Source organism: Vicugna pacos, chromosome 16, assembly GCF_048564905.1.
Source record: "Vicugna pacos chromosome 16, VicPac4, whole genome shotgun sequence".
Lineage (NCBI taxonomy): Eukaryota > Metazoa > Chordata > Mammalia > Artiodactyla > Camelidae > Vicugna > Vicugna pacos.
This window is the reverse complement of record NC_133002.1, coordinates 16644661-16671381: the sequence shown is the minus strand read 5'-3', so window position 1 is coordinate 16671381 and position 26721 is coordinate 16644661. Positions and strand designations below refer to the sequence as shown.

The 26721-nt window shown below is 52.0% G+C and overlaps 1 protein-coding gene across 8 annotated transcripts in view; it reads left to right on the top strand.

Moving 5' to 3' along the window:
• Positions 1-26721, top strand: part of SPECC1 (sperm antigen with calponin homology and coiled-coil domains 1) — a 190029-nt gene that overhangs the window by 138360 nt on the left and 24948 nt on the right. For all 8 annotated transcript variants that reach the window (XM_072938472.1, XM_072938474.1, XM_072938473.1 and 5 more), the window contains 5 exons: positions 6397-6542; positions 7546-7646; positions 10792-10873; positions 14520-14676; positions 17248-17350. In XM_072938472.1, coding sequence (XP_072794573.1) covers positions 6397-6542; positions 7546-7646; positions 10792-10873; positions 14520-14676; positions 17248-17350 — 589 coding nt within the window. The remainder of the gene's footprint in view (positions 1-6396; positions 6543-7545; positions 7647-10791; positions 10874-14519; positions 14677-17247; positions 17351-26721) is intronic.

The following is a 26721-nucleotide window of genomic DNA, read 5'->3' as shown; positions in this document are numbered from 1 at the left end:
AGGGCGGATGTGCCCTGGAATGTTCAAACGTTGTCATACTGGTGAACATCAAGGTTATATATTCTAGCATTTTTTTTCTTTCCAAATAATGCTGTAATAACAACCCTTATTCATGTAGCCTTATAGGCTTGGTTTATATTTTTGTGGGCTGGGTTCCTAAAAGTGTGACTGCTGCCTCAGAGAACGTGCACTTTTTAAATTTTAATAGATATTATCAGGTTATGTACCTGGGGCGTGTGACGTTTTACTCCCAGTGAGGGTGCTTCCCTGAAACGCAGCCTTAGCAGCTGCCCGCAGTGTTACTTTTTGCCAAGAGGGTCGGCAAAGAAAACCCGCTGTCTTATTAGTACTTTTTGTTTGTTTGCTTTTTTTTTTAACATTTTTTATTGATTTATAATCATTTTACAATGTTGTGTCAAATTCCAGTGTTCAGCACAATTTTTCAGTCATTCATGGACATATACACACTTTGTTTGTTTGCTTTTATTTTTTATTTTATTATTATTATTTTAATAGAAGTACTGTCAGTTACAATGTGTCAATCTCTGGTGTACAGCACAATGTCCCAGTCGTGCATATACCTATATATATTCATTTTCATTAAAGCTTATTAGAAGATATTGAACATGGTTCCCTGTGCTATATAGCAGAAATTTTTTAAAAACCTATTTTTATATATAGTGGCTGACATTTACAAATCTCAAACTCCCAAATTTATCCCTTCCCACCCCCTTTCCCCGGTAACTATGTCTGCAAGTCTATTTCTGTTTCATAGGTGAGTTCATAGTGTCCTTTTTTTTTTAGATTCCACGTATGAATGATACCATGTGTTATTTTTCTTTCTCTTTCTGGTTTACTTCACTTAGAATGACAATCTCTAGTTTCATCCATGTTGCTGCAAATGGCATGATTTCATTCTTTTGTGGCTGCGTAATATTCCCCTTGTATATATGTACCACAGCTTCTTTTCCCGGTCATCTGTTGATGGACATTTAGGTTGCTTCCGTGTCTTTAATTTGAGCGTACTATTATGCATTAACCATTTTCATCTTCTCTTTTGAGAATTGCTAGTTTAGCCCTTTTGTTTATTTCTCCACTGAGCTTTTCTGCGTTTTTCTCTTATCAGCTTACGAATCAGTATTTTATCTGAGATGTGTTTATCCTGGTGCATTGTGGGTCTTTTGGCTTTATCATCTTTCATCATGGGAAACTTTATATCGTTATGTGATGTAATCTGTTAGTATTTTCCTTCACCGCTCCTGGGTTTTTCGTTTTTGTGTAAGATTTTTCTCTACGCTGATCTTGTACAAATAGGCGGTTACGTTTTCCTCATAACACATATTTTCATGGGATTATTAGATTGCTGATTTCATTTTTTTTAACTCAGACTTTCATTTTATTTAAAAAAGTTTTCTCTGAAGGGATAAATTAGGAGTTTGAGATTTGCATAGCCTTTTGTTTTAAATTGTCATCTTTCATATATTTTCCTGAATTCTCTTAAATTCTCAAGGTGGATGCTTTTCAGCGTCTCACTGTGTTTCCTGTTGTGTGTTTACAGATGTCTGTCCTGCTGGGAAGGCAGGGAGTCTCTTCCTTTAATGCCTCGAGATCTGTCCACAGGTCACGGCCTGTTTTCACCCATCACTTACTCTTGCTTGAACGGCTGAAAGCGTATCAGGGCCTGTCCTTTGCCCAAGATCAGTGTCTATAGATTCTGCCTAGATCTGTGCTCAGTTGGCCCCATAACTCAAAATCTCCTTGTGTCTTAAATGAGAAGGAAAATGCGTGTTGTGTATCGGAGACACGGAGGTTCAGAGGAGTGAGTGCAGAGGAAGACGTGGCAGCAGGGGAATTCGTCCACGTCCGCTTTCTTCTCTGTTTGGTGACACTGGTGTGCAGGAGGGGAGCTGGCTTTCTGGGCCTGTTTGGCTTGGCCCGCAGTCCATTTTAGGCGTGTCCTGTGGCCTTTCCCGAACTGCCGCTTTCTGCTGCTGCCCTTTGTCCCTGGGAGAAAGCACCCCATCTCCTGGGGCAGTCAGAGATCTGCGGGAGCAGCACCCGGCCCCCCAGGATGGAGGTGTGCGGGGGGTCCCCTGCACCTGCCTCCCCTTTGCAAGGGAATTGGGGGAAACCTATATTATTTTTCTCTTCATTTCCCTCCACTGATTGTCTGTGTAGCAGAAATTTTTCAACGTCCAGGACACATGACATCTTTCTGTAGGATTTTTATGATGTGTTTCTGTGGGTCTTACTGTTGGAATTTGGAGGTTCAGATGCTTGGGTTCAAATGGCCATTTTACCTTGTTCATTACCTTTTTAAATATATTTTTATTGAAGTACAGTCAGTTTATACCCTGTTTGTTATTTATGGTTGTAGACATGCTTATATTGAAATTCAGAAGTGGGATTCAGAAGACGCTGTTTGGCACCCGAGACGGAAAGAACATTTACTAATTTCTGTCTCACTGTGGAGCTACAGACGTCTTCTAGATTTGTTTTGTGCATAATCATAGAAACATTTTGAGAAAACTGCCTTCTGGGTAAGGATATAGACGAGCAGAGGCCCCGAGGCAGGACTTGGGAGGAGGAGGACTTCAGGTGGCCGGGTGGGTGGAGGGGGGCATCGCGTGTAGTCCTGCGTGGCCCTGGACCGGCCTGAGCTGGGCTCCGTTCAGTTGTTCAGGAAAGAGCCGTTGTGAACACGTGATCAGGTCGACGTGACTGGTCTTTACACGTATTAATCTGCCAGGTGTGAAGCCAGCAGTGGGATAATGTGACATTTCCCAAACGTAGCTTCCCTTTGGACACTTTAGAAACAATTGTGTGCAAGAGCGCACACGTCCTTGGGTCAGCGCAGACAGCAGCGCCAAGCCGGGCGCTGTGTGAGGAGGTGGGAGTGTAGAGGACCAGCGTTTGCAGATTCTGTTCCCCACGGAACAAGGAAGGCCGTGCGTTAGACGGATCAGAGAGCATGGAGGAGCAAGAGGTGAGGACGGACACGGGCGTGCGCGTGCTCAGGCGACGGTCAAAGGTGCCCACGGGCCTGTGGGCCGCGCGCCTCCCGCCCCGTGTCCTGTCTCGGTGACCTCGCCTGCAACGATCTGCCCCTCTCAGGTCGGGGCGCCACTTCCCAAGAGCAGATTGTCGCATAATCATAAGAACTGGGAGGGGGACACAAACACTGGTGGCGTTTTTCCTGAATACACGGCAGACAGATTTGGACAAGTCTCAGCAGTGTTGTTCCTGTTGTTGAGCCCCGTGTGCCTCTCACAGGACACCCATGCTTTATAGAAAACCCGAGAAACGTGTGCGAACAGCTGGGCTCACCCCAGACTCACCACGTACAAGCCTGTGATCTTCATCTAAAACAAGGGATTGCAACTTACGGAATTTGGGTGGGAAATTAAATTAGATGAGGAGTATATCCTGCACTTTTTTTGGTGGAAAATATTCATTATTTTCCCAGTTTTACATGCTGGGAGCAGACGGGAGACACCTCTCATTTTCGTGGTTGATTTAGCGTGGTCGCTGGACGGGGCAGAACTGTTGGAGCTGCGCCTGAGTGACAGCAGACGGTGTGCAGCTCAGGAAAGGCGGGTGCCCGAGGCTCACTGAGAGATGGCACTTGGGTGCAGTTGTGCTTACAGAACCGTGCAAGTCCTACTTTTGGGTGATTCGAGGAATTTTCAAGGCTCCTTTGGCGACGTGAGTGATTTATATTTTACAGATTGACCTAGGGGCGTCACCTCTGTCTTAGGAGACAGAAGGTAACCCTGACCAAGTGTTTACCCCAGAGCGGTCCCTTGCAGGGGTTTCTTCTTTAGTGAATTTGCTGCAGTGCACCTGGCTACATGCTGAAGTGTTTCTTCGTGTCCTCTGTGGAATACAGAGTTCTTACCCTCCCTGGGAACAGAGGAAACGGGGTCGTTGCTGGTTGATCACAGTCTGAAGACCGGCTGGGGGGCCTGTTTGTGATTAAAGTTCTGATAAAACCAGTAGCGTTCTTCTCAACTGTTTTGTACTGTTCTTCAGTTCAGGCTTTGTTTTGTGACTCTCTGCACACGCACGCACGCTTGCACGCACACACACACACACACATCGCTGTTACACGGCCTGGGGGCGGAGGGTGGAGTTCAGTCCTGTAGCTTCTCTGATCTACCCGGACAGCTTGCAGAGTTGACTCCCGCGGTCTCGCCAAGCCAGCCTGGGGTCAGGGAGTCCCCTGCGGTATCGAAGGCGGGGGGCTGGGAGTCGGCTCTTGCAGCCTTGCTGTTTTCTTACGGGGTCAGAATGAGCCCTGTTCATCATTCGATACTGTGAGTCACAGGGAGAAACTTAGGTAATTGAAGGGGACACCTCAGAGGAGGTGGGGTTCTCTGTTTTGTTCTTATTCTGTCGTCCAGGAGTGAAGTGAAAATGAATTTTTACAGGTGATCTTCCTTTGAGGGATACCCCAAGTTCCCTCGGGCTCCGAGGTGTCAGGTCACGTTCAGGAGCGGTGAGAAGGCATCCGTCCGCTTTGTGTGTTTCTGACCTTCCTGAGAATGGCTGGGGCAGGAATGAGAATGCTTTTCCTGCTCGTCCCTAACCTGATCTCTCTGTCTTCCTGCAGAGTCACCATCTAATTCTAAACTGGGTGACACAACGGAGAAAATACCAAAATCCAACTCCATTCAGTTAAAAAAAAGTCCAATTTCTGAAAAACCTGAAGTTTCCTTCCAAAGAAGTCATCAGTTTACAGATTTTTTTTTTCACTCTCAAGAAGGGGCTTTGGAGACAAGAGCTTAGAACAGTGTGATTCAAGTGTTTCCTGTTCCGCTTACAGTTATTCTGTTCGCACTGATTGCAGAGCAACCGAAGAAAGCTTTGAGAATTAAGAGCAAGTAAATTCTTTCGCGGAAGCTTATAAGTAGCTAGGCTCATCTCAAAAAGATCAGTAAATAAATATTTTAAACTTCCACTGACCTTATTAAAATATACTGCCAGAAGGATTCTGTTTGAGCCATTCTCATAAATTAGTCATCTTCTTGCAAAACAGCTGTGGCAATTTGATACAACAAAAAGAGCAGTGATGTAGAAGTCAGAAGATTGGGAGACCTTGTCTTGGTTCATTCACAGGGAGATTAAATGACAGGCCAGAGTCCCCCGGAGGGGGAAGCCGTGCGGGAGAGGACTGAATCAGGCTATCTGTCTTTAAAAGGCTCTTCTCCGAGTCTCTGCTCCAGTCTACAAGCCACAGGGAGACCTCTCCAGGAAGGAGCGGGCGAGAGCAGGCACTGCACCTCGGCAGAGCTGCGGCCGTACGCTAGAACACTGGTAGCCATTCTCACTCGTGGGGGGCAGACGTGTCTGAGGCAGGATTCTGTCGTGCCTGCGAGATTGCAGCCTTGTGGGCTTCAGCAGGAAGGTGTTCAGTGGCTTGCAGGATTGTTGGGGGCCTGAGCTTCCAGGAACAACTCTTCAAGGCACAACACACAGAGCTGGGCTGCCAGGGGAGCTGCTGCTTAAACCAGAAGGCTGCCCGCCCAGCCCAGAAGCTGCCGCCACAGTTACCAGCAGCGGAAGCTTCTTGCCTCTGCTCCGTCTGCCTCAGTGCAGTGAGCACCCTGTGCCCTGCCCCCACCCCTGACTCAGGTCCCAGTCTCGGCCTGTCTTCCTGGTGGGGGGAGCCTCAATCCCATCTGAAATCGTGGCTGCAGGGCAGTCCTTACAGGCCATCTTTCCAACCCCTGTGCACCAAGCTGGGGTTGGAATTCACATTGACACACCAGCCCATTTTATCCACCACGGACAGTGAGCTTTTTTATGATAAGTAACATCGGTGTGTATCTTTTACAGTTTGCAGAGTAGACTTACATCCTTTTTATTTAGAGCTCATGTCATAAAAAATATCTCTGGCCATTCCGAAGAAAACATCTCTGATGAAAACTGAAACTGGGACCTGTGTTATTTCCTTACGTTATTTCTTTTTTTTCCTTTAATTGAAGTACAGTCGTTTACACTGTGTCAGTTTCTGGTGTCCAGCGTCACGTCCCAGGCATGCAGATAGGTACATATATTCATTTTCTTATTCTTTTTCATTAAAGGTTATAACAAGATGTTGAATGTAGTTCCCTGTGCTGTACAGAAGGAATTTGTTTTTTACCCATTTTTATGTACAGTAGTTAATATTTGCAAATCTCGGACTCCCAGACTTACCCCATCCCACCCCCTTGCTGTTTCCTAAATATGCAACGCGGTAGGAAAAACAGGATTTTCAATCAGGGATTCTCCTCCCAGATCTGTTTATCTCCTTCACGTTGGTTCTGTTCCTGTCTGTGTCCTTCCCCCCGGCCCCGGCCCCAGGCCCCGGGGATGTCCTCCGCCTTTTCAGTTTCATTTGCTCTTTGCATGCAGACCTGTGAAGGAGGAGTCGGAGACCGCTGAGGTGGATGCCCCCGGCCGGTGGCACGGCGTCTACGTGAACAGAACCCCTCCGACGTCTTCGGAGTCTGCAACCACTGTTAAGTCCCTCATCAAGTCATTCGACTTGGGACGCCCAGGTATTTAGTCGTTTTGTTTCATAAGCCAAAACTCAAACTCAGATGGTGGCCCCACGTAACCAGCCTGTCCCACTCCACACTGGCCTCACGTGGACGCAGCCCCAGGGCCCTTTCCGGGTCATCCATGTGCAGACTCTGTGTGCAGGACGCAGGCCGCAGCCCGGCTGGGGCTTGGGGTGTCTCCCCTTCTCCCTGCCTCTCCTCACCTCCAGTTCCTGCCTCACCACCTTCCCTTTCTGCCCCTGCGTCCGCTAAACCCAGGTCACTGCTGTCTCAGGACAATTAGCAGAGCGGCCAGAGGCTGCCTCTCCTGGGAGGTGAGGCGTCTTGTTGGCGCCTGGCCCTCCTTGTCCAGAGCTCACTGTCACTTTCCCCACCGGGCCCTGAGTGTGGCCACCTATGCCGATCTGTCGTTCCTGATCGGGGACATTCCCAGGTTTGTCTGGAAGTGCTTGGTGGACACCTTTATTCCCTCTTACGACGTCTGAGGAAGGTGCATCTCTCTGCTCTGCAGTCACAGGCACAGCAGGCAGAGGAAGCCGAAGGCGCCTCTGTCCCAGATGCAGTATGTTTCTTCCCTTGGTTGCAACAAATGTGCTCCCTGAATGGGAAGGCCAGAGTCACAGCTAATCCTGGGGTGTCGTCTCTGCTGAAATAGTTTGCAGCTGAATTAGGCTAGGATCAGACTGCAGATCTTGGAGGTGAAGGCCTGTGAATTGACCATAATGGTCTGTGCACGTGTGTTCCTGCCTTCGGTGCCTCGTTACACGTATGTCTTCTTTCCCCTGAGTGTCCTACATCTAAGACCAGCCCCTGCTAGTGAGCTCCCCTCCTCCCCCCGGTTCAGCGCTGGTCCGGAGACGAGGACCGAGGGGTGGACGTGACGCCTAGTCTGCGTCGTGGGCTGCTGCTTTAGTCACCTGGAGAGTAACAGGTCAGAAAGTGTTATTGGCTGTTTCGTGCCGGAGCAGCACAAGAGTGTTCCCTTCTCTTTTCTTGGCAGGTGGAGCTGGACAGAATATTTCTGTCCACAAGACCCCCAGGAGCCCCCTGAGTGGCATCCCGGTGCGGACTGCCCCCGCCGCTGCCGTATCCCCCATGCAGGTACCAGCCGCGCCTCCGGGGTGGGCGGTGTCGCTGTCTCGCGGTACCCGGGCGTCTTGCACCCAGGCCACAAAAAGAAGCAAAAACCAGTTGGTTTACTTTTTGAGGCACATTGAACATCTTTTTTAATAACCCTAAAATAAATCATAATAATGATGAAATTTCCATTAAAAATTATGCTTTTGATGTCTGATGAGAAACATTTGACACTGTAAACGTCAGTTTCAATAATCCGTTTTTCTTTGTTTCCCATAAGATGACACTGTGAAAGTTTTCAGTTAAATGAATTGTCCTTTTTACCAGAAGTGGACATTGAACCAGAGGTGTTAGTGTTGACCGTTTATAAATTCTTCCCCTTTACCATCTCCTGAAGGCTTTAGACCAAAGCTTCTTGGCATTTCTAAGACCAGGGCTTTCGATGTTGTTCATTACACTCAGTGCTCTGCTTCTGCTGGACTAAGATTGGTGTCGTCTTCAGCAAGTTCTGTTTTTTTGGTGTCGTTAGTGACTTCTGTATATCGTTTGGGATCTTTTAAGCTTTTTTTTTTTATTTATTTTTTGCCCTTGAAGGTACCTTCCACCATCTTGTATGTAAAACCAAATAAAACAACTGCTTGTTTTATGATAATCATTGTTTAATGGACGTGAAGGAGGTCCTGCTTCGTTTTTACTTATTTCCATTGAGGCACAGAAACACGAGTTTGCTGGTAAATGTGTGACCGCTGTCTCCCTGGGGAAGGAGCCCCGGTTTGCAGTGTCCGCCAGTTTCTGTGGTGTCAGTATTCCCAGCATGGCCAATTTCAGGCTGTTCCCACGACCTCAGTGCACGTGGAGTCGAGAAGAGATACACATTATGCAGTGTTTCTACAATAAATGTGACAGGTGTTAAAAACCCCGATAGTAAGAAGTAATAAGATAATTAGGAGGCAGTGAGTTTTGAGGATTTATTACTTTTGCTTTTAATCTGGTCTAATTTCAGGAATGGCTGTGTTGAATAGCTAGCTTGCAGAATTCCTGAAGGTTTCACAGCAGGCCCTGCCAGCAGGTGCACAGCAGCTGCCATGAGCCACTGTCTGTAACGCACGTACCACAAAGCACACAGCTTCAGCACGGAGCTTGAGTGTTTCCATGTGTGTACACCTGCCTAGCCAACACCACGATAAAGCCTTTCCATTGCCTCGTAAGGGCCCTCATGGCACCGCCCGTCAGTAACCCCTTAGAAAGAACCGTGATCTGACCTCTCTCACCATGGGTTAGTTTTGTGTGATCTCAGACTTTCTCTCGTGACTGCATGGTTTTGCTCAATGTTGTGTCTGTGAGATTTGTTCATGTGGTGGCGATTTGTTCATTTTCCTTGCTGTGTAGTGTTCCTTTGTATAAACACATCGTTACACTGATGACTCATCCATTCTACTGACGGTTGACTTCTGGAGTATTTCCAATTTTTAACTCTTGTGCTTATTTTAAAAGTAGCTTTTCCCAGAAATTTCAGTGTAAAAGGGGAAAAGTTGAAAACCTCCCTTCCTCCCCAGTCCCAGAAATAACCACTATTTATGGCTTGTTGTGTATCTGTCTACATGTTTTTCTTTAGCATTAAAGTGTGTGTGTGTGTGTGTGTGTGTAGGGAGGGAGAAGAATTTTATACGTGGGGTTTCACTGCCCGTTATGCAGACGCTGGCTTCTTTGCTCTGTCGTGGGACTGACATCCCCTTTTGTTTGCTGTTACAGCACGTGTCTGGAACAGGGACTGGCACGTATCATATAGCAGAGGCTCAGTAAACGTACGTTGAATGAAGGCAGGCATAGATCAGACACCTTTAAATGTCGGTGATCGGAGAAATAATTCATCCTTTTAAAGGCTCCTCGATACAGGTGGTTTATTTAACCACCCCTCTGTTGATGGATATTTAGGTCATTTTGGATCAGTCTTACTACACAGAGCCTGCAGTGGAATCCCTCTGCCAGGTTTTGCCCACGTGAGGGGCTCTCTGTGTGTGAACGTGCACTCCAGTTCGTTTGCAGATACCGGAAGTCACTCTAGCTAGTCAGGCAGAAAGGAATTTAACCCAGGGTGGGCGGGGAGCTGGAGAAGAGGCTCTGGTCTGCACTGAGCTTCGGGAAGTGCTCCCAGAACACCCCAAAGTTGGCCCGTTAAAGGAACGTCTGTCCCTGCCAGAATCAGGAAGTCTTCCTCTAGGTGCTGGCCTGGGACCGCGTCTGGCCAGGTCTAGGGCCAGCTTTGCGCCCACAGCGCAGGTGCAGCCCCTCCCAGCACAGCAGGTCAGGTCCTCCAGGTCCGTCCATGTTTAGTTTGTGGCCGGACTCCCTTCTGTGTTGAGGCTGAATAACATTCCATTGTGGGCAGAGACCACATTTTTCTTTTTCCAGTCATCTGTTACTAAACATTTAGGTTGTTTCCACCTCTCGGCTGTTGTGAATGATGCTGCAGTGAAAATGGGCGGGCAGATCTCTCTTCCAGATCCTGCTTTCAATTCCTTTGAGTATCTACCCAGAGGTGATGCTGCTGGATCACGTGGCAGTTCTATTTTTAAGTTTTTGAGGAAGTTCCCTACTATTTTCCATAAAGCAGCAGCTGCACCATTTTACACCCCCGCCAGCAGTACGTGAGGGTTCCAGTTTCTCCACCAATACTTGTTTTTCCTGTGGCTGGTTTTTTTTTTTTTTTTTTGTAATAACCATCCTAACAGGTGTGAGGTGATACCTCTTTGTGGTTTTGACGTGCGTTTCCCTAAGGACCAGTGACGCTCAGCGTCTTTTCACTTACCTGTTGGCCATTAAAGAAAACAGTATGTTTACACGCATCCTTGAGTATACATAGAATGTTCCAGGGAAATGTCCATAAAGCTGATTAATTGCAGTCACTATGTGAAGAAGAACCAGGTGATTGGAGTGGAAGGAAACTGTTTCCACTCTCTGTCTTTTTTGTTCCTTCCGAGGAGCGTGCCAGCTTCATTTATTACCTATTCAAATAAATAAGTTGTTTTAAAAAGTCCCCTTGGTGATGCTAATGAGCTGGAGAACTGTTGTACATGTGCACACATGCTCACACACACACACACACACCCCTTGTTCACGCTGTTCCTGATGTCCGCATCCACTTATGCTGGTGCCCTTTGGTTTCTAGAGGCATTCCACATTCAGCAGTGCTCGGCCGGCTAGCAGAGGAGTGACTCAACGCTTGGACCTGCCAGACCTCCCACTCTCAGGTAGATTACCTTGAACATGAAGTGCTGATGACTTACTTGTTGTAGGATTAACTTTTCTTTTGTCTACATGGACTGAGCTTAGGAAAATAATCAGTGGCACTTATAGCAAACGATTTCAAACTCTGAATGTGTGTTATGGACAAGACCCTAGCTGCTTCCCGCCACCTACACCTCCCAGGACGCGTGAGTTTGGGAGGAATGTCAAGGTCCGGGGATTTTTTGCTTATTTGTTTTTCGCTAAATCTCAGGGGAATATCTTTTTTTTTTTTTTTTTACAGCATGGGGTTTCTTTTTTTAATTTTTAAAGTTTTGGGGGGTAATTTTTTTATTTTAATTTCTCTAACTTTTGGGGGGCTTACTTATTTAAAACAATAAATTAGGTTTATTTGTTTTTATTTATTAGCAGAGGGACTGGGGATTGAACCCAGGACCTCGTGCAGGCTAAGCACACGCTCTGCCACTGAGCTATGCCCTCCCAACCTCTTATCTTTAGAAGTAACTATTTTAAGGAAAAGAAACCGTATCTGATTCTGAAGGTCTGTTGCTCCCGCTATTCCTAAAATAAGCCCCTTCTGAGATCTCCTGGTCTTTGCATGGGGTCCTCCTCCTGATGTTACACTGGTACGTTTTAAAAAATCCAGCTCCTGATGGCGATGTGGTGGTCGTGTCCGCAGCCCCACATCGCTGCGTCTCCTGTGCCGGTGGCAGACGTGAAAGAGCCGTCGAGGGGGGCCCGGGGGTGGGGCGGCTTGCACTCGCAGCTTGGCCCCCGCCACCTCTGGTCCGGCTCTGGCCCAGTTATTCCAGCCCCCGGCGCTGTGGTTCCCTCACCCCCCGAGACAGAAATCATAGAAACCGCGCCGCCTGCCTCGCAGGAGGGCTCGAGGGTTGAGTGGCCCCTGCGGGGTGGGGCCGGAGCTGCAGAGGGGTGGCCGCTGTCACCCGCCTGCCATTCTCTGTGGAATCAGCTCGCGTGCCGGAGCCCGGAGATGCGCGCAGAGCGCCCAGGCTGTGCGGAGCACGTACCCTGGAAGTTTGTGTGCGTCTGTGTGGTCACTGCTGTGAGGAGACAGAAAAGGTGAAAAGAACCATGTGAGTTAGGCCGGGGCCTGTGAGAAGGAGAGAAGGCCGGACGTGTAGACTGCAGCGGGAGGAGCCGCGTGCGCGCCAGCTTCTGCGACACCACGGTGCGAACTAAAAGAAATCCCCACTGTGCTGGTTCTAGGTCAGACGCAGTCAGGGTTATTCTTAAAATCGTCGTTTCAGTGAGATAAGTTTTACCCTTTGGTTGTAAATGCTTTTATCTCGGCACCTAATTTTTTTCCCTTTTGCATTTTATCTTCTTTTTCATGGAATTAATAGGACTTAGATAAACACTGACTGAGAATTCAAAGGTACACCCTTGGCCCAATCCCTGCATTCCACCTGGGAGAGGTCCAAGCCCTGAAAAGCTTGAGTGGCTTCAGCGGCCCGCCGACTGTGAGGAGCTCTGGGACCAGGGCAGGCTTTCTCCTTCCTTCGGCTCCGTCGCCACGAGGGCCGAGGCTGGAGGTGGCTCTGATGAGCAGCTTCCTAAAGAAGTGGTGACGGTTCGTGCAGGACGTGGAGTCATTGTAACGACTTCCAGGAAGAAGGAAAGGGCGACGGAAGACCACGGGGCCAGGAGAATAAGGAATCCAGGGGTGACCCTGCCTTGAGTTCTCCACGCCTGCTGCGTGGGGTAAAACGGGTTAACTGCGTTACACGCACGGCGCTGTGCGCCCAGGCGAGCGTGTGGTGGCAGTGGTTTTAATTGTGATGAACTGCCTGTGACGTAGCATTTACCACCAGAACTGGTTTTAAGTGCCCTGGGTGAACTTCTGGTCTTGGTATTTGTGTCCTCTCTGGTCCTCCAGCTGTGAACTGCCCATTGAGTAGAGAGACCGTCCTTCTCATGGGGAAGATAAATACTGACGCCGAGACCACAGGACGGTGGCCAGCCCCCGCCGGCACCTGTCCCCCCAGCGATTCTGTTTACTTTATTTGGAAAACGTTGCTCAGTGAAAATTGCTCGCTTCCCGGCTGCCTTGCCGACCTGAGGTCACCAGATGCCGCAGGACCAGGCTGAATACACTGTTTTTGTGTTGCCTTTAGTGATGTAAACTCTGTTTTTCTCTACTCTCCCGAGCTAATTAGCCTCACTCCCAACCTGACTGCCCATAATTGATGCTATTAGCTGCACAAGTATTGTTTTCTCCACAACTGCTGACTGCGTCGGGGGAGGGTCCTGGGCCCGGCCTGACCACTGGCTGCAAGTCCCCAGTTCTCTGGGTCCCGATGCCTCTGTACACAGAAACTAAAAGGTCTCGAAAATCTTCTCCCAGTCTCCACCGCCGTGGTCCTTTACAAAACGCCGCCCGGAGGAGTCAGCCTGCAGCATTAGCTCTCCTGCCTCAGGCCAGTGTGGCAGCAGAGAAGAGCCTTAAACATTTCCGCTTACTTTTGTGAGCCAGGCCCTGTGACTGGGAGGCTTCCTCTCCTGTGAAACGGGTCTCTTTCTTGGACCCCAGTGTGTTGTATGCTGCCACCTGCGACCTGATGCCCCCAGGAGGCACCTTCCCGCGGGCTCCCTCCCCGGGCGCCAGCTATGAGACGAGGAGGAAAGTTACTGAAAGACCCCTTCAAGAAAGCGTTTGTGCAGACCTCTGGGCGTGAGCTCAGAGTGAGACTGGCTCGTATAGCTCGATGCGGCTGAGCTCCTGCCAGGCCGGCTGGTCTGCCGTTTCGGTACAACAGCGCAGGTGGCCTCGTGCGGTGGGAGAGGGCTCTTAGAAGCGGGGCCTCTGCTCAGTGCTCTGTGGGGACCATCTTGGAATTCATAGTAATTGTTGAACCGGGGGCTGCTGGGCCCTGAGTCCCTGTGAAGTGTCGGAGTTGGTCCTGCTGTCACCCCCAAAAATGGAAGGGGAAAGACCCGGGTTCTGGTCTTACTTGAAAGATAAGAACTCAGACGGGAGACGGAAGCGTTGTATAGTGGGAAGATTTTTAAGGGTTTGTTAGCAAAGGGAAAGTACACCTCCGAGAAGAGGCGGGTGGTACCGGGTGGGTGGTGGCGCTGGCCTTTGGTCCCCCGTCTCACCCTCGCGTAGAGGCGGCTCTTGACTGACGGACGGCTCTTGCCCTGGAGTGCTTAGTCATGCCTGTCCTGCGTGCGCCTGTCCGCACCCATGATGCGCGCAGGAAAATCCGCAGGGGAGCCTAAACCGCGATTCTGATTATATTGCAATGAGCCGTGGGTCACGTCCTGTTAGGTCCTTGTGGCCACCGCGCAGTTGCGGCCGTCAGGTTCTAACTGGTTTCTTGCTGGCATCGTTTAGAGGAAATAAGCCCGCTTATGCTGGAGGCCGGCACGCTGCCATCTTCCGGACCCTCCTCCCTCCCCTCCACCTTATCTGCTGGGTGACCCCACTTACGTAACGACCCAGCACTGCCTGGAGAACCCTTCCCCGGAAACACCACGTCCCTGTTTGTGTTTTTACGACTTGATCCAGAAGCTGCATCTGTGTATGTCTACCTGTGTCTGTCATGGGTTTGTCCGCGGGGAGAGCGCGTGTGACCTGCCGCGTCTCTCCTCCTCAGGGCGGTGGTTCTGTTATTGTTCCCGCAGATCTTCTGAAGGGAAGGGCTGAGGACCTGAAACCGGACCCTTATCTCCGCAAGAGCCCCTCGCTCGAGTCCCTGAGCAGGCCCCCTTCTCTGGGCTTCGGGGGCACGAGACTGCTGAGCGCCTCCCCCGGGGGCTGGAAGCCGCCCGGCAAACTCAGGTACCACGTTTCCAGCAGGGAGAACTCAGGGAGCGGTGTGCCCACGGCCCTGTGCTCTTCCTTCTGTTTTATCCTTTACCGTCAGTTTACTTCTGCAGGTGTTTCTGGAATGAAAATGGTTCAGACACAGTCCCTGTTCAGCGAGGGAGGAGGGCACTGGATGGTAGCTCTGGGCCCAGTGAACTGCAGAGCCTTAAAGAGAGAAGCAGAGCCCTCGGGGGTTCGGGCGGTGGGAGGGGCTCACGGGGGCGGGGCCCGACATGCACAGAGGGGCCCTCACCCCTGCTGGGGGGTGGGCAGCGAGGAAGTCACAGTGGGAAAGCCAGGTCGAGCCACACTCCGAACGGTCTTAGCTGGCAAAGTAGGAGGTTTGTGCTCGTTTCGGTAAAGCAGCGGGAACCACGAAGTTTGTGGGGTTTGTTTTTGGTTTTGGGTGGTGGTGCAGGAAACAGCGGTGCAAAAGCAGGATCGGGAGGCACTGCAGAATCGGTGTTTAGGTCACTCCGGCAGGGATGTGAGGGGTTGGGGGGAGGGGCCTGGGGCTGCCGGGGGCCTGCTTCCCCAGGGCCTGCCCCTGCTCTCGCACCCCTGCCACTGCCTCCCTCCTTGATGCTCCTGGTCACCCAGCCACGGCCGCCCTCGCAGTCACTGCCCCCACTGCAGGCGCGTCCCTGCTTCTGCTGACACGCTGGGGGCACCTGCGCAGAGCAGACCCTCTGGGAACCCGCCCGACTGCTCCTCCGGGCCTCCTGGACCCACCGCAGCTCAGCCCCTCCCACTTGCCGGCCCCAGGGTCCCGGGAGCCTGGAGCCCGGCCGCCCAGCCTGCTGTGTGTTCTCTGCCTTCACAGCGTCAGGCCAGCAATCCCGACCACCTGCGAGGCTCTGGCCTGAGCTGTCTTCCTCTTGTCCTTTCACACTCCTGCTCTCCGCCCTCCTCCCGGTCACCCCTCCACGAGACGCAGCCAGCCACCCTGTAGCGTGGACACCTTCCTCCCCTTTGGGGTCTGACAGCCGCTTGGTATTTGATTCGCTGTCGTAGACGATGTCTGTCTGCCCCGTCTGCTGTACTTAAGTGGACAGTGAACACTTCTCCTTGCGCTTTGATGTCTCTCCCAGCCCCCGTGTTGCTCTGCACGCAGCATTTGGCTCAGTAAATATTTATGAACAGGCAGGTGGAGGGACACACAAAATCGGTGGCTTTAGAGGTGATGGCTTTTTAACAGACAGCAACTACCATTACGGGTGTTTTCAAAGGATTTAATGGAAGTCTACACAGTCCGGTTCTGCTATTGTCACATCTTTGGGTGCGGCCTATATTTGGACCCAAATAGACGAAGTCATATCTTTCAGAGGTTTAATTTAAAGCCCCAGAAATGACCTTTCGGTCTTGTTTATGCACAAGAGATAGGTTTTGAGGACCCAAACTGGTGCTTTTCTGAAATTGTTCTTTTCCTCATGCCGGAAGCGCATGTGAACAGGCTGTGTGGACACGAACATGCTTTTATGTTATTCCCTTCCTCGTGAAAGGTTAGGTTGGTGAAGTTCGTTTGTTGCTTCCTTTTTATGTTCATGTCATCGAGACAACCGGTGACAGGATGTCCATTTCTTACTCTGGAAATTCCCATCATTATTGCTGCAATCACATGCAGTTAGATTTTTGTAGAAGGAAACTGTTTGCTACATGCTCTGTTTATTTAAGCAGAAGCCCTTCTCCAGGCCTTCATTTCAGTCTTCCCTAATTTGTCAGGCCTGGAAATCCAGGTCTAGGTGATGAGCTAGGACCCGGCGCAGCAAACACGGGCAGAGTCACCGTCACGGCACAGGTCACGGCGACCCTGACCGCAGACGCCTGGGCTGGAGTTTACAGATGTGCCAGATACAGGGAAGGAAATCACCTGGAGTCCAGAAGGACCCCGTTGCTCTTTTTAAAATCATTTACAGGTATTTTAATTAAATATCGGATGGATACAAAACAATAATAATAACACCGTATGTGTAGCGGAGAGACACCTGTACACGTACTTTCCAGCTTAAGGAGAAGAGGATTCTTACTACTTCTGAAATTTCCTGTCGGCCTCTCCATTTGCGGCACCTCCCCCACGGGTCACCTCGTTTGTCCTCTTCACCCGTGTGTTTTCATCTCCACCCCCTCCCCTCCCTGTAAGCAGCCAGCCTGGTGTCTTCAGAGCGCCCTTCTCGTCTGTCTTTCCCATGGTACGTAGATGTCGCCATAGCCTTGAACACACAGAATGCTTTTTCTACAAGTGTCTTTTATTGAAATGATACCGTACTTAAATAAATACGAGGCGAGGATGGAGCAGCAGATGGATAAAAAACAAAACAAGCCACCACCACCCTCTCCCCAGAATTCTGAAAACAGAGAAGCACGATTTAATTTCTGTTTCGTACTGTGAGACTTAATAAAAAGGTACCGATGGGGTCGTTTCTCTGGAGTCTCAGTGGCCAGACCTCGACTGCGGCCTTTCTAAGCTGGCTGCTTGCTCCGTGTGTGTCTGAGGTTGTAAGCGTTAGCATCTTCTCTTCACCCTGTGCTCCTCTCTCTGACTAGTGTGGAGAGAAGGGACCCGCTGGCTGCCTTGGCCCGGGAGTACGGTGGCTCCAAGCGCAACGCCCTGCTGAAGTGGTGCCAGAGGAGGACGGAGGGCTACGCGGTAAGGGGCCCGGGGGCCCGGGGCGGGGAGGACGGAGGGCTACGCGGTAAGGGGCCCGGGTGCCCGGGGCGGGGAGGACGGAGGGCTACGCGGTAAGGGGCCCGGGTGCCAGGGGCGGGGAGGACGGAGGGCTATGCGGTAAGGGGCCCGGGGGCCCTGGGCGGGGAGGATAGAGGGCTACTCGGTAACGGGCCCGGGGTCCCGGGGTGGAGGGGGCCTGGCCGGGCCAGTGCACGCTCCCCGTGGTCTTCTGTCCTCCCTGGCGGGGCTGCACCAGGGGCCAGTCACAGAGGCAGGAGGGGCTGGAGCCCAGGCCGACCCGCCAGCTCACATGACCCAGCGTGTCTCCTCTGGGAGAGGAGGGGCCTAAACCCCCAGCTGTGCACCCGTCAGGCTGCTCCCACCAGGGAGACGGCTCTCGCTAAGTCGTCTTCCCAGAGCGGTGCCTGTTCCTGATCTGTGTGAGCACCCCGCGCGCTGGGCCTTTGGGTTGTCTGTTCCGTCAGGAGCTGCGTCGTGCGGTTGAAGAGTCTGGGTTTCCCGGGACAGCTGTTTTCAGTGAAGGCTTGTTAAACAGGGAGCAACCCGCATGCAAGTCTAAGCTTTTAAAAACGTTTGCCTTTCTGCGGGGGAGGTAGTTAGGTTCATTTATTTATTTATTAATGGAGGTACTGGGGATTGAACCCAGGACCTTGTGCCCGCCAGGCGTGCGCTCGACCACGGAGCTACCCCTCCCCCCAAGTCCAAGCTTCTTTTTATTATGAAGTATCGTTCACAAAGAGGAAAGTGCATCAGATATAAATCATAGTTTCACAAGTTATTGTGAAGCGAGAACCCCAGCAGTCGCATCCAGAAGCAGAGCGTTGCCAGCCCCCGGCCCTTCCGGGCGGCGTTCCAGCCGCAGCCCCTCCTCCCGCAGGCGGCCTGCCCTCAGTTCTTCCCTCGTACTCTTCCACAGACGTGTGTGTCCCCAGTGCCCTGTCCGCGTGCCTGCCTTTGAACTTCGTGTGCAGGAATGGAAACGCCGTCACAGTCGCACACGGGCTTTCTCACCCCGTGTGACGTTACTGAGGTGCATCCATGTCGTTTCCCGTAGCGACGGTTTGTGCGTTTTCTTCACCGATTAGCAGCCCTCCAGCTGGTCGCCACCATTGCTTATGTGTCTGCTCTCCTGTTGCCGGGCGGGTGAGTGACATCGGGTCTGGGGCTCTGTAAATAGTGCCGCCAGGTCCTCGCGCGTCTCGAACACTCTGGTGCGCGTTCCTCCCGGAGCCGGAGCGCGGGGGTGGCCGGCGGTGCCAGGCGGGTTCCGGGGGCGCCTGGACAGCCTACCTGCCGCCAGCGGTTCGCGAGGTTCGTGTCTTCTCTCCCGTCCCCCCAGCACTTGCTGGCGTCAGTCTTCCACTCATGGTCGTTTGGGCACATGTGACGTGGTGTCTCGTGTGGTTGTGGCTCGAATTTTCCACCTGCAGGTGGAGCCCCACCCCCCTCGCACGCTGACTGGACACCCGGGCCCCCTTGGGCGGCACCGACTCCCACTGTCTACACATTTGAGGATCAGCTCGCCTGTCTGCCCCCTGCTGCCCCAGGGGTTCTCAGGGCACAGGCCCTCTGTCAGGTGGGCGCCTTGCGGGTGCTCTCTCCCGGGGTGGCTGGCTTTTTCCTCTTTTGTTAAACAAAGTTCTTCATTGTGATTACGCCTGATTTGTCCGTCTTCTCTCTGATCAGTGCGTTTTGTTCCTGCTTAAGAACCCTTCCCCTACTTCCAAGGTCATGAAGATACCTTCCTGCGTTCTTTTCTGGAAGTTGGATGGGTTGGCCTTTCCCGTTAAATGCACACCTTCTCTAAATAAGCTGCAAACCCCCCTCCTGTCCCACCTCTCTTAGGCCCGGCCCCCCGCACCTTTACCCCACTTTTCTGAAAATTCTGAGGCTGCCATCCCTGTGACGCTCCCTCCTCAGAGCCCAGCTTCTGAGGGTGGAGGGGATGGAGAGGGACGGAGAGGGGAGAAACCAGGTCCGTGTCGGCCGCGAGCTGGCCCAGGCGGTCCTGCCGCCGCTGGGGTCCTTTTTGTGACAGCAACAGCCAGACTTCTTCTGGTCACATTCCAGCTGAGAATGGAGGTGTCCTGTGTCTCTGACATTATCTCCTTTTCGTTTTCTGTTAAAAAAGGAAAAGAAAAAATCAGGTTAGCGACCAATAGCAGGGGCTCCCCGGGTCCAGAGACGCGCTGGTGCACTGTCTTCCTTTAGCTGCTCCTTCCACCCTCTGCTCGCGCCCTTTCTGAGGGTCCAGGTGTCCCGTAAAAGAAGGCCAGCCTAGTCACAGCGTCACCCGCCACCCTGCTGGGAAGCAGAAGGAAGGGTGAAGTCAGGGAGGGAGGCTGGTGACGGAGGCTTCAGGGTGAAGGAGGTGGGAACAGTGGCAGGAAATTGAGGGTGAAAACACCAGTCAGCCGGGAACCAGGTGTGACCAAGGCCGAGCCCCACGTGGTCACAGATGTGCGGCTGAGTAGTCACCTCCCCGGGGATTTACATAAGTGGCCGCGGGGCATGCGGGCATGGTGGGAAAGGACAGGTGAACTTCTCAGGAGGAGTCCGCCCTTGAACGTGTGACGTCCCTGCAGTGAGGTTGCAGGGAGAAATTGGACGAGATCTTTCCAGTGGTGAGACTGAGAATGAGGTTTCCCGCTGCTGTGGTCTGCCTTGTTCCTTCTGTCTGTGAACGTCTTGAACTAGTCTTCGAAGCGTTTTACATTTGATGCAACCCCAAACACATTTTGCCTGAAGGGTGGTTTCCATTCATTGTTTAAATCTCTGTAAATTGAGACGAAGTGTAAATCATGTATGTCTGGTTTATTTACTCTTCACAGAATATCCTCTGTCTAAACCTGTTTGTCTAGAATGCCTCTTAAGCCTCTGAAGCCTGTTCTGTCCGACGTAGGAAGCCAAAAATAAGTTGTCGAAAACTCAGGCGGTTCACCGTCTTTTAAAAAAACAGTATGATGCTCATTTCAGCTGAAAATGACTTTCCTGTTACCCTAACAGAGTGCAGCAGGACAGGCTATGTCAGAGCTCTCCGTGTGTTAACTCAGTTAATTTTTACCGAGCGGCCCCGCGGTGCCTCGTGGGGTTCAGGTGCTGGGAAATCAGCCACGAGTGGAACAGGCAGGACTTCTGTTCTCATGGGACTTAGGTTCTCACGGAGTGACAACTAATTAGAACTAGGAAGTAAAATGCGTGGATGTTGGAAGGAGGCGGCTGGGAGCGTCAGCCCTAACACAGAGGTCGGGAAGGTGCCCTTCGGGCCGTGGCTCAGCCCACCTGGACAAGATGAGGATTTTTGTGTTTTCATCACTGTATTTTGCACCAGGTTCTAGGCTGGGACAGTCGGCCCCACTGATGTCCCAGGTGGAGTTTAAGTAACGCGAGGTGGCCTCTCCAGCGTCACGGCTCCGGAGGTTAGAACCGCAGGCCAGACCCCCGGCTGAGCCCCGGGCCCGGCTTCCTGGTGTCCTGGGTCGCCCCCAGGTGTGAGGTCACACGATAGGACGTAAACAGGCCCTCGCTGTGGAGTGAGAGCCGCGCTGAGCCTGAAAGGCTCTCATGAGGGGACCCTCCCTGGCCTTCTGTGCAGCGCAGGTTTCCTTAGATTCTTTTTTGAAAAAAGGCTGACTTCCAGGAAGGCCCTGCAAATGACTGTCAGGCGCCGGGCTTGGCGCTGGGTGGGCATTAGTCTGTGTCTCCATGACCCCCGGGCCCCTCCGTCTCCCTCCCTTAATCTGCGTTTGGTCCCTTCTTGGTTGTTCCAGAGAGATTGCCGTCTCTAGTGTAATTACCAGTAAGGGTCCTGAAGGGGGGAACACCAGATGGTGGCTGGGATGAGCAGGACCCAAGAATGACCCCAGTGACCCTTGCCCTCATGTAATTTCCTCCCTGTGTACACGGCAGAAGGGAGATTGTCCCAGTGGACCTCACACGCGGACCCTTGGAAGCCGAGGGTTTTCTCTGACGCGTGAGGCCGGGCACCGTTGGTGGGGTTGAAGGTGTTGGGGAGCACGTGGGACGGGGCTGAGCGAGGCCCCCGGCCGACGGCAGCAGGGAACCCGGACTTCCTAGCGCCTCAGTCGTCTTCTGCTTTTTAATTGCACTGCAGTCAGTTACAGTGCGTCAGCCCCTGGTGTGCAGCACCGCGTCCCCGTCATGCAGACCCACGCACGTGTCTGTTGTCGAGAGAGGTTGTTACGTGGTACTGAGCATGGCTCCCTGTCCCGCACTTTAGTTTTGACTACTGCTGGGGTGCCGAGGCTCTGCTGACACCCGGAAGACACCGCGGGGGTCCTGCAGTTCTGAAGCGGACGGTGACAGGCTGGTGCTGTGACGTCCTTGTCCTTCCTCTCCCGGTCCCGATGCCCCCGGCCTCAGCCAGGCTGAGGACGCTCAGTTTGCTTGGCCTTCCGCCATCCCTTAGCTCAGGGACCTTGACCTGCAACAGCGATGAAGACGTGGGGTTCAGCCCCAAGCTCTGCAAGGTCCCGGGACCCCTTCCAGAATCCTGACGAGGTGCAGCCCCCCACCCCACCCCCGCAGGTGGCAGCTTGGCTGCCTCCCAGGGCCCTGTGCTCTGGACTGTGTGGCTGACACCACTGATTCAGTCCAGGCCACATGGCACGTTTAAAAGGGGGATTTGTGGCAACACCCTGAGGCAGCTTGGAAGTGGAATCTGTCCCAGAGCCTCCGAGGAAGGGCCCAGCCCCGCCGACACCTTGACCCTGAAGCAGAGAACCCCGGACACCTGCTCACCGGGACTCCTGACCCACGAACAGCGCGCTGACGGTGAACGGGTGCTGTTTAAGCTGCTGGGTTTGTCTAACTTGCAGCAGCAGAATTCTAGAGGAGCAGTTCCTGGGGTCATGAGGTAGCGGAACCCCAGCTTCCCGCTTAGGGTCAGATCATTCCCTTTTCCTGGTGCCAAACCCAGGACAGACTTGTCTTCTTTAGGCCTTTAGTGTCCCATCGCCCATGTCCCTGTGTTTCTAGCTTGTTTTTTAGTGGAAGTACTGGGGGTTGACCCAGGACCTGCACGCTAAGCACGCGCTCTGCCACTGAGGCCCCCCCCCCCCCGTGTTTCTAATTTGTGACAACACGCTGGTTCTCTCAGGCACAGGTGTGCCTTTCAGCTCTGAGATGCTCAGTGCTGCCTGGCCCCGCCTGTAAGACTCAATTCCTTAGGCCTAGGGTCGGGGTCAGGCACAGACGTTCTGTAACAGCTGCCGAGGTGACTTGCTGCGGGGCCGGCACCGAGAGCCGAGGCGGGTGGCACAGCTCCAGGACGCCCCGTGGTCTCTGCTCCCCGATGTTTCTCCTGTTCACGGCCAAGGGGATTTGACAGCCGCCGTTAAGTTTGCAGATAAATTGGCCCTGAGACAGGGAGGTCACCAGGGCGGGCCTGGCCCCGTCACCAGAGGCCTTTGCAACGAGTCTGTGGAACCTGTTACACAGCAGAAGAAAGCTAATGCTGTGACTTGAAGGCAAGAAAGCACCTGGCCCTTTTTAGTCAAACTGTTCTTTTTCTTCTTTTTCTTGTTCAAACTATGTTCCCCCTAAGAGCGAGCTTGGCTGTCACTTTACTGATTTCTTTCTACTGCAATTCTGCTCTGAAGTTGTGATTTGACAGTTGAAATCTAAGGCCTTCAAAAGTCAGCCTGTTAGAACTTGCTACCAGCTTTGGAGCCTAGCTTTTGAGAAGCAGGTGAGTTGGAATAACCCCTGCCTATGTCCTCAATCAAGTGAATCCCCGATGTTGGCCGCACGATCCAGGGCGTGGGGCCCTGGGAGGCAGCCAGGGCGCCACCTGCCCGGGGGAGGGGGCTGCACCTGGTCGTGCTTCTCGGGAGGTCCCAGGACCTTGCAGAGCTTGGGGCTGAACCCCACGCTTTCATCACTGTTGCAGGTCAAGGTCCCTGAGCTAAGGGATGGCAGAAGGCCAAGCAAACTGAGTGTCCTCAGCCTGGCTGAGGCCGGGGGCATCGGGATGGGGAGAGGAAGGACAAGGACGCCACAGCACCGGCCTGTCACTGTCCGCTTCAGAACTGCGGGGCCCCCACAACGTCTTCCGGGCTTCAGTAGGGCCTTGGCGCCCCAAGACTTCAGCGCCGGGAAGTCCTGGTCAGCCCACACCACCAGGAGACTGAGGTTTCATAGCCAGATTTGGATTTGCTACAGGCCTTGCTGATTTCAGACATCCTATAAGGCTAGACCCCCAGGATTCTGAAGCTCTCTGACAAACAAGGGAAACCTACACACACACACGCACGCACACACATGCACATGTGCACGCACATGCACACAAGGACACAGACATGCACACACAAGCACAGGCATGTACACAACAACACACATGCACACAGACAAGCATGCACAAATGCGCACACACACACAGCAGTGGGTGCCTTGCTCAAGGCTCTGAATTCGTTCACCACTTCTGTGAAGGTTCATTTTCTCATGACCTATTCTGTATGTTAGTAAACAAAGGCTGTTTCCTATAATAAATCTGTCTTACAAGCTTTGCTGCCGTGGTCTGAACAGTTAAAGGCTTAAATCCTGAGAGACTAAAGCAAAATGCTGAGGAGTCGGCCAGCCCCGACCCTGTGCTCCTTCTCAGGAAACCGAGCAGACCCCTCCCAGTGACTTGTGGCGAGTGAGGGAAGGGGCCGGGCTCAGGTCCTTTCTTCCCGATGCTCCTGCAGTCGCTGGTCTGCAGACGCCCTCCAGCCCTCTTCCTGTCTTTCGTTTGGGAAGGTGGCTTACGCGAGGTCACTGAGCCAGTGAACAACTGTCCACAAGGCTGTTCCTTCCCACATGGTCCCGTCACCCACGTGGCAATTCCCATCCTGCCCTTCCGTGTTGCCCGGGCTGGAGCGAAGCCCCTGAGCAGGTGCTGCTGAGCGAGGCGGGAACCGGTTGAGGCCGTAGGGACAGCGGGCGTGGAGCTGTGGCCTGGGACGTGGAGCTGCACCTGGGCTCGGCCAGCAGAGTCCGGAGGGCACGCTCAGCACTTTTGATTCAGGGCAGTTTCTGGGGGGGACGTCGTAGGGATCCTTCCGACCCTGGCCTGAGACAACTGGGTGAATATTGATGTCCTAACTATGAATTAAAATGTTTCATCACTAACAGGTGTTACAAATAGTTATCGATAGCCAAAAATACTAAAAGTGCCTTTTAAACTAAGCATTAAATGTGTTCAATCTGATTTGTAGTCAAAGAAATAGAAAGGAAAGACTGAGGCCCCATTTCTTTGCTTACCGTAGCAGGGGAGCTTTTTATTTTTTATTTCTATGTTTATTTATTTTTTTAAAAGATGTCTTCGGTCTTCTACTTAACTAAGCACTTGCCCTGCATTTTGAAGGAAGTGATACAGGGTCAAATCAGAAACTCTTTCTCAAGAGACGGTATGAGAACATAACACTGGTTTAACACGCCATCTTTAACAAGAACGGAGTTCACACAATTCACTAGGAAATAAAAGGCACGTGGAATTTATCAAGTTGGTTGATGTCATTCTCATGGGTCACAAGTGTGATAGCTAAGAGCAAAGCAGCATTGTGGAAAGCTGAGTAAACCGGTCTACTTTATCGGTACCCTGATTTTCTAAAAAATTCACAAATGTAACTTTCCACACGAATCCTTCCAATGATCGTGATCACACTAGATTTTATTCCAGTTTACAAAAAAAAAAATGAAGGCGGTTGGACAATCACATAGTGGATTCCATTTTGCTAAGGCAAAAATAGGAAGCAAGTAGTCCTTAAATTTCCTTTGCTCTTCAGGAGAGCTTTTTCAGTGGCGAGCTGGGCCATGAGAATCCGGCCCCACCACCCGACTGGCTGGCGCGAGGCCACAGGGTGGAGTTTCAGGAGTCTTCTGGTTCCAGCCGGCCTAGGGTCTATGTGCTGGTTGTCGCCATGTGGCCACCGTCCTCCACCTGGGTGGGGGTCTCGGGTTCGGCAGAGCCTCCGAAGATGTGCGTCAGGTTGTTGTGTACGTCCCTGGAGGAGGGACTTGGACTCTGTTTTATTGCTCAACTCTTGTTTCTTGACTGTTTCCCTTTGTTCTTGCATTCCCTCACTTCCCTAACTGGTAACTGCTTCAGTCTGCTCTTTGGAACTCAGGGAAGGTCTGGGAGACTGAAGCCTTTTTCTACAAACAGGAAACAGGGGGCAGGGAGGCACTTTTGTACCCAGGAAGGCCCTGCAGGGTCCTGCTTGGTGTCGGTCCCCCCTTTCCTTTGATCCCCCTCAGTCCTGAGGGGGACAGGTGCAGGACGAGGCGGGACTAAACAAAGAGTTAACCGTAAACTCCGCAGGGGGACTCGGTTTGGGGGGACTCGGTTTTGGGGGGACTCGGTTTCAGAGGGGGTGACCGGGCACAGGGTTTCTTCTGCGGGGCATGAAGATGCTCTGGGACTGGACAGTGGTGGTGGTGGTTACACCCGCTGGGTCCCGGAGAAAGCTTCTGAGCAGTGCATCTGTAAGAGTAAACTCGATGGTGTGCGAATGATATCTCGGTAAAGCTATTGTTTATTTCTAGAACAGGCAGCTGGAGGAGCTTCAGCAGAGAAACCAGGGACCTGGTAGCTGAGGGGTAGGGGGGCGGGGGAGGAAACCGGTACTTAAATGATGAATCTTATCGAACTGTAACTTCAGAAAACGTAGCTGTGTAGTCCTTTGTGTGCTCAAAAGTAAGTGAAAGGTGAACAGAGAGGGCGAGGCTGGTCATTTTTCCCTGGGAGGTGGAATTCACAGGTGTTCACTGTGCTCTGTGGTTCACAGTCCAAGAACGTCCTTTGTATAGAGCGTTGTGTTATAACATGCAGTCTGGGGGTGAAGTCTGAGGGAAAAGGCCGTAAAAGTGTATTACAGTCAATGATTAAACCAGATCCTCCTTGAGAAACCTTCACAGTGGACAGGCAGACACCCAGGGAGTTGCAGTACAGAGCAGGGGGTCGAGGGGCCCGCGGGACCTAGTCTCATTCCTGTCTCTGCTCTGCCCCTCCAAGGCCATGTGACACGTCACAAGTTTTTTTTTTTTTTTACTGAATATTTTTTCCATTACTTTTTTTTAATTGACGTTATAGTCAGTTACAGTGTCAATTTCTGGTGTGTTTTTTTTTTAACTGCATCTTTTAAATTCACACATAAACATAAAAGATTGATGAAACATTTTTCAGAAAAACAGCACTTTTCCAAGTGGTGTGCCCTAAACATCCTTAACCCTGAGTTGCATCTGGAGAGAATACCCACATTGCCGGCAACGTGTGTTTTTCTGTCGCCGAGTTCCCAGACGAGCCCGCCCAGACTCCTAGCCAATCG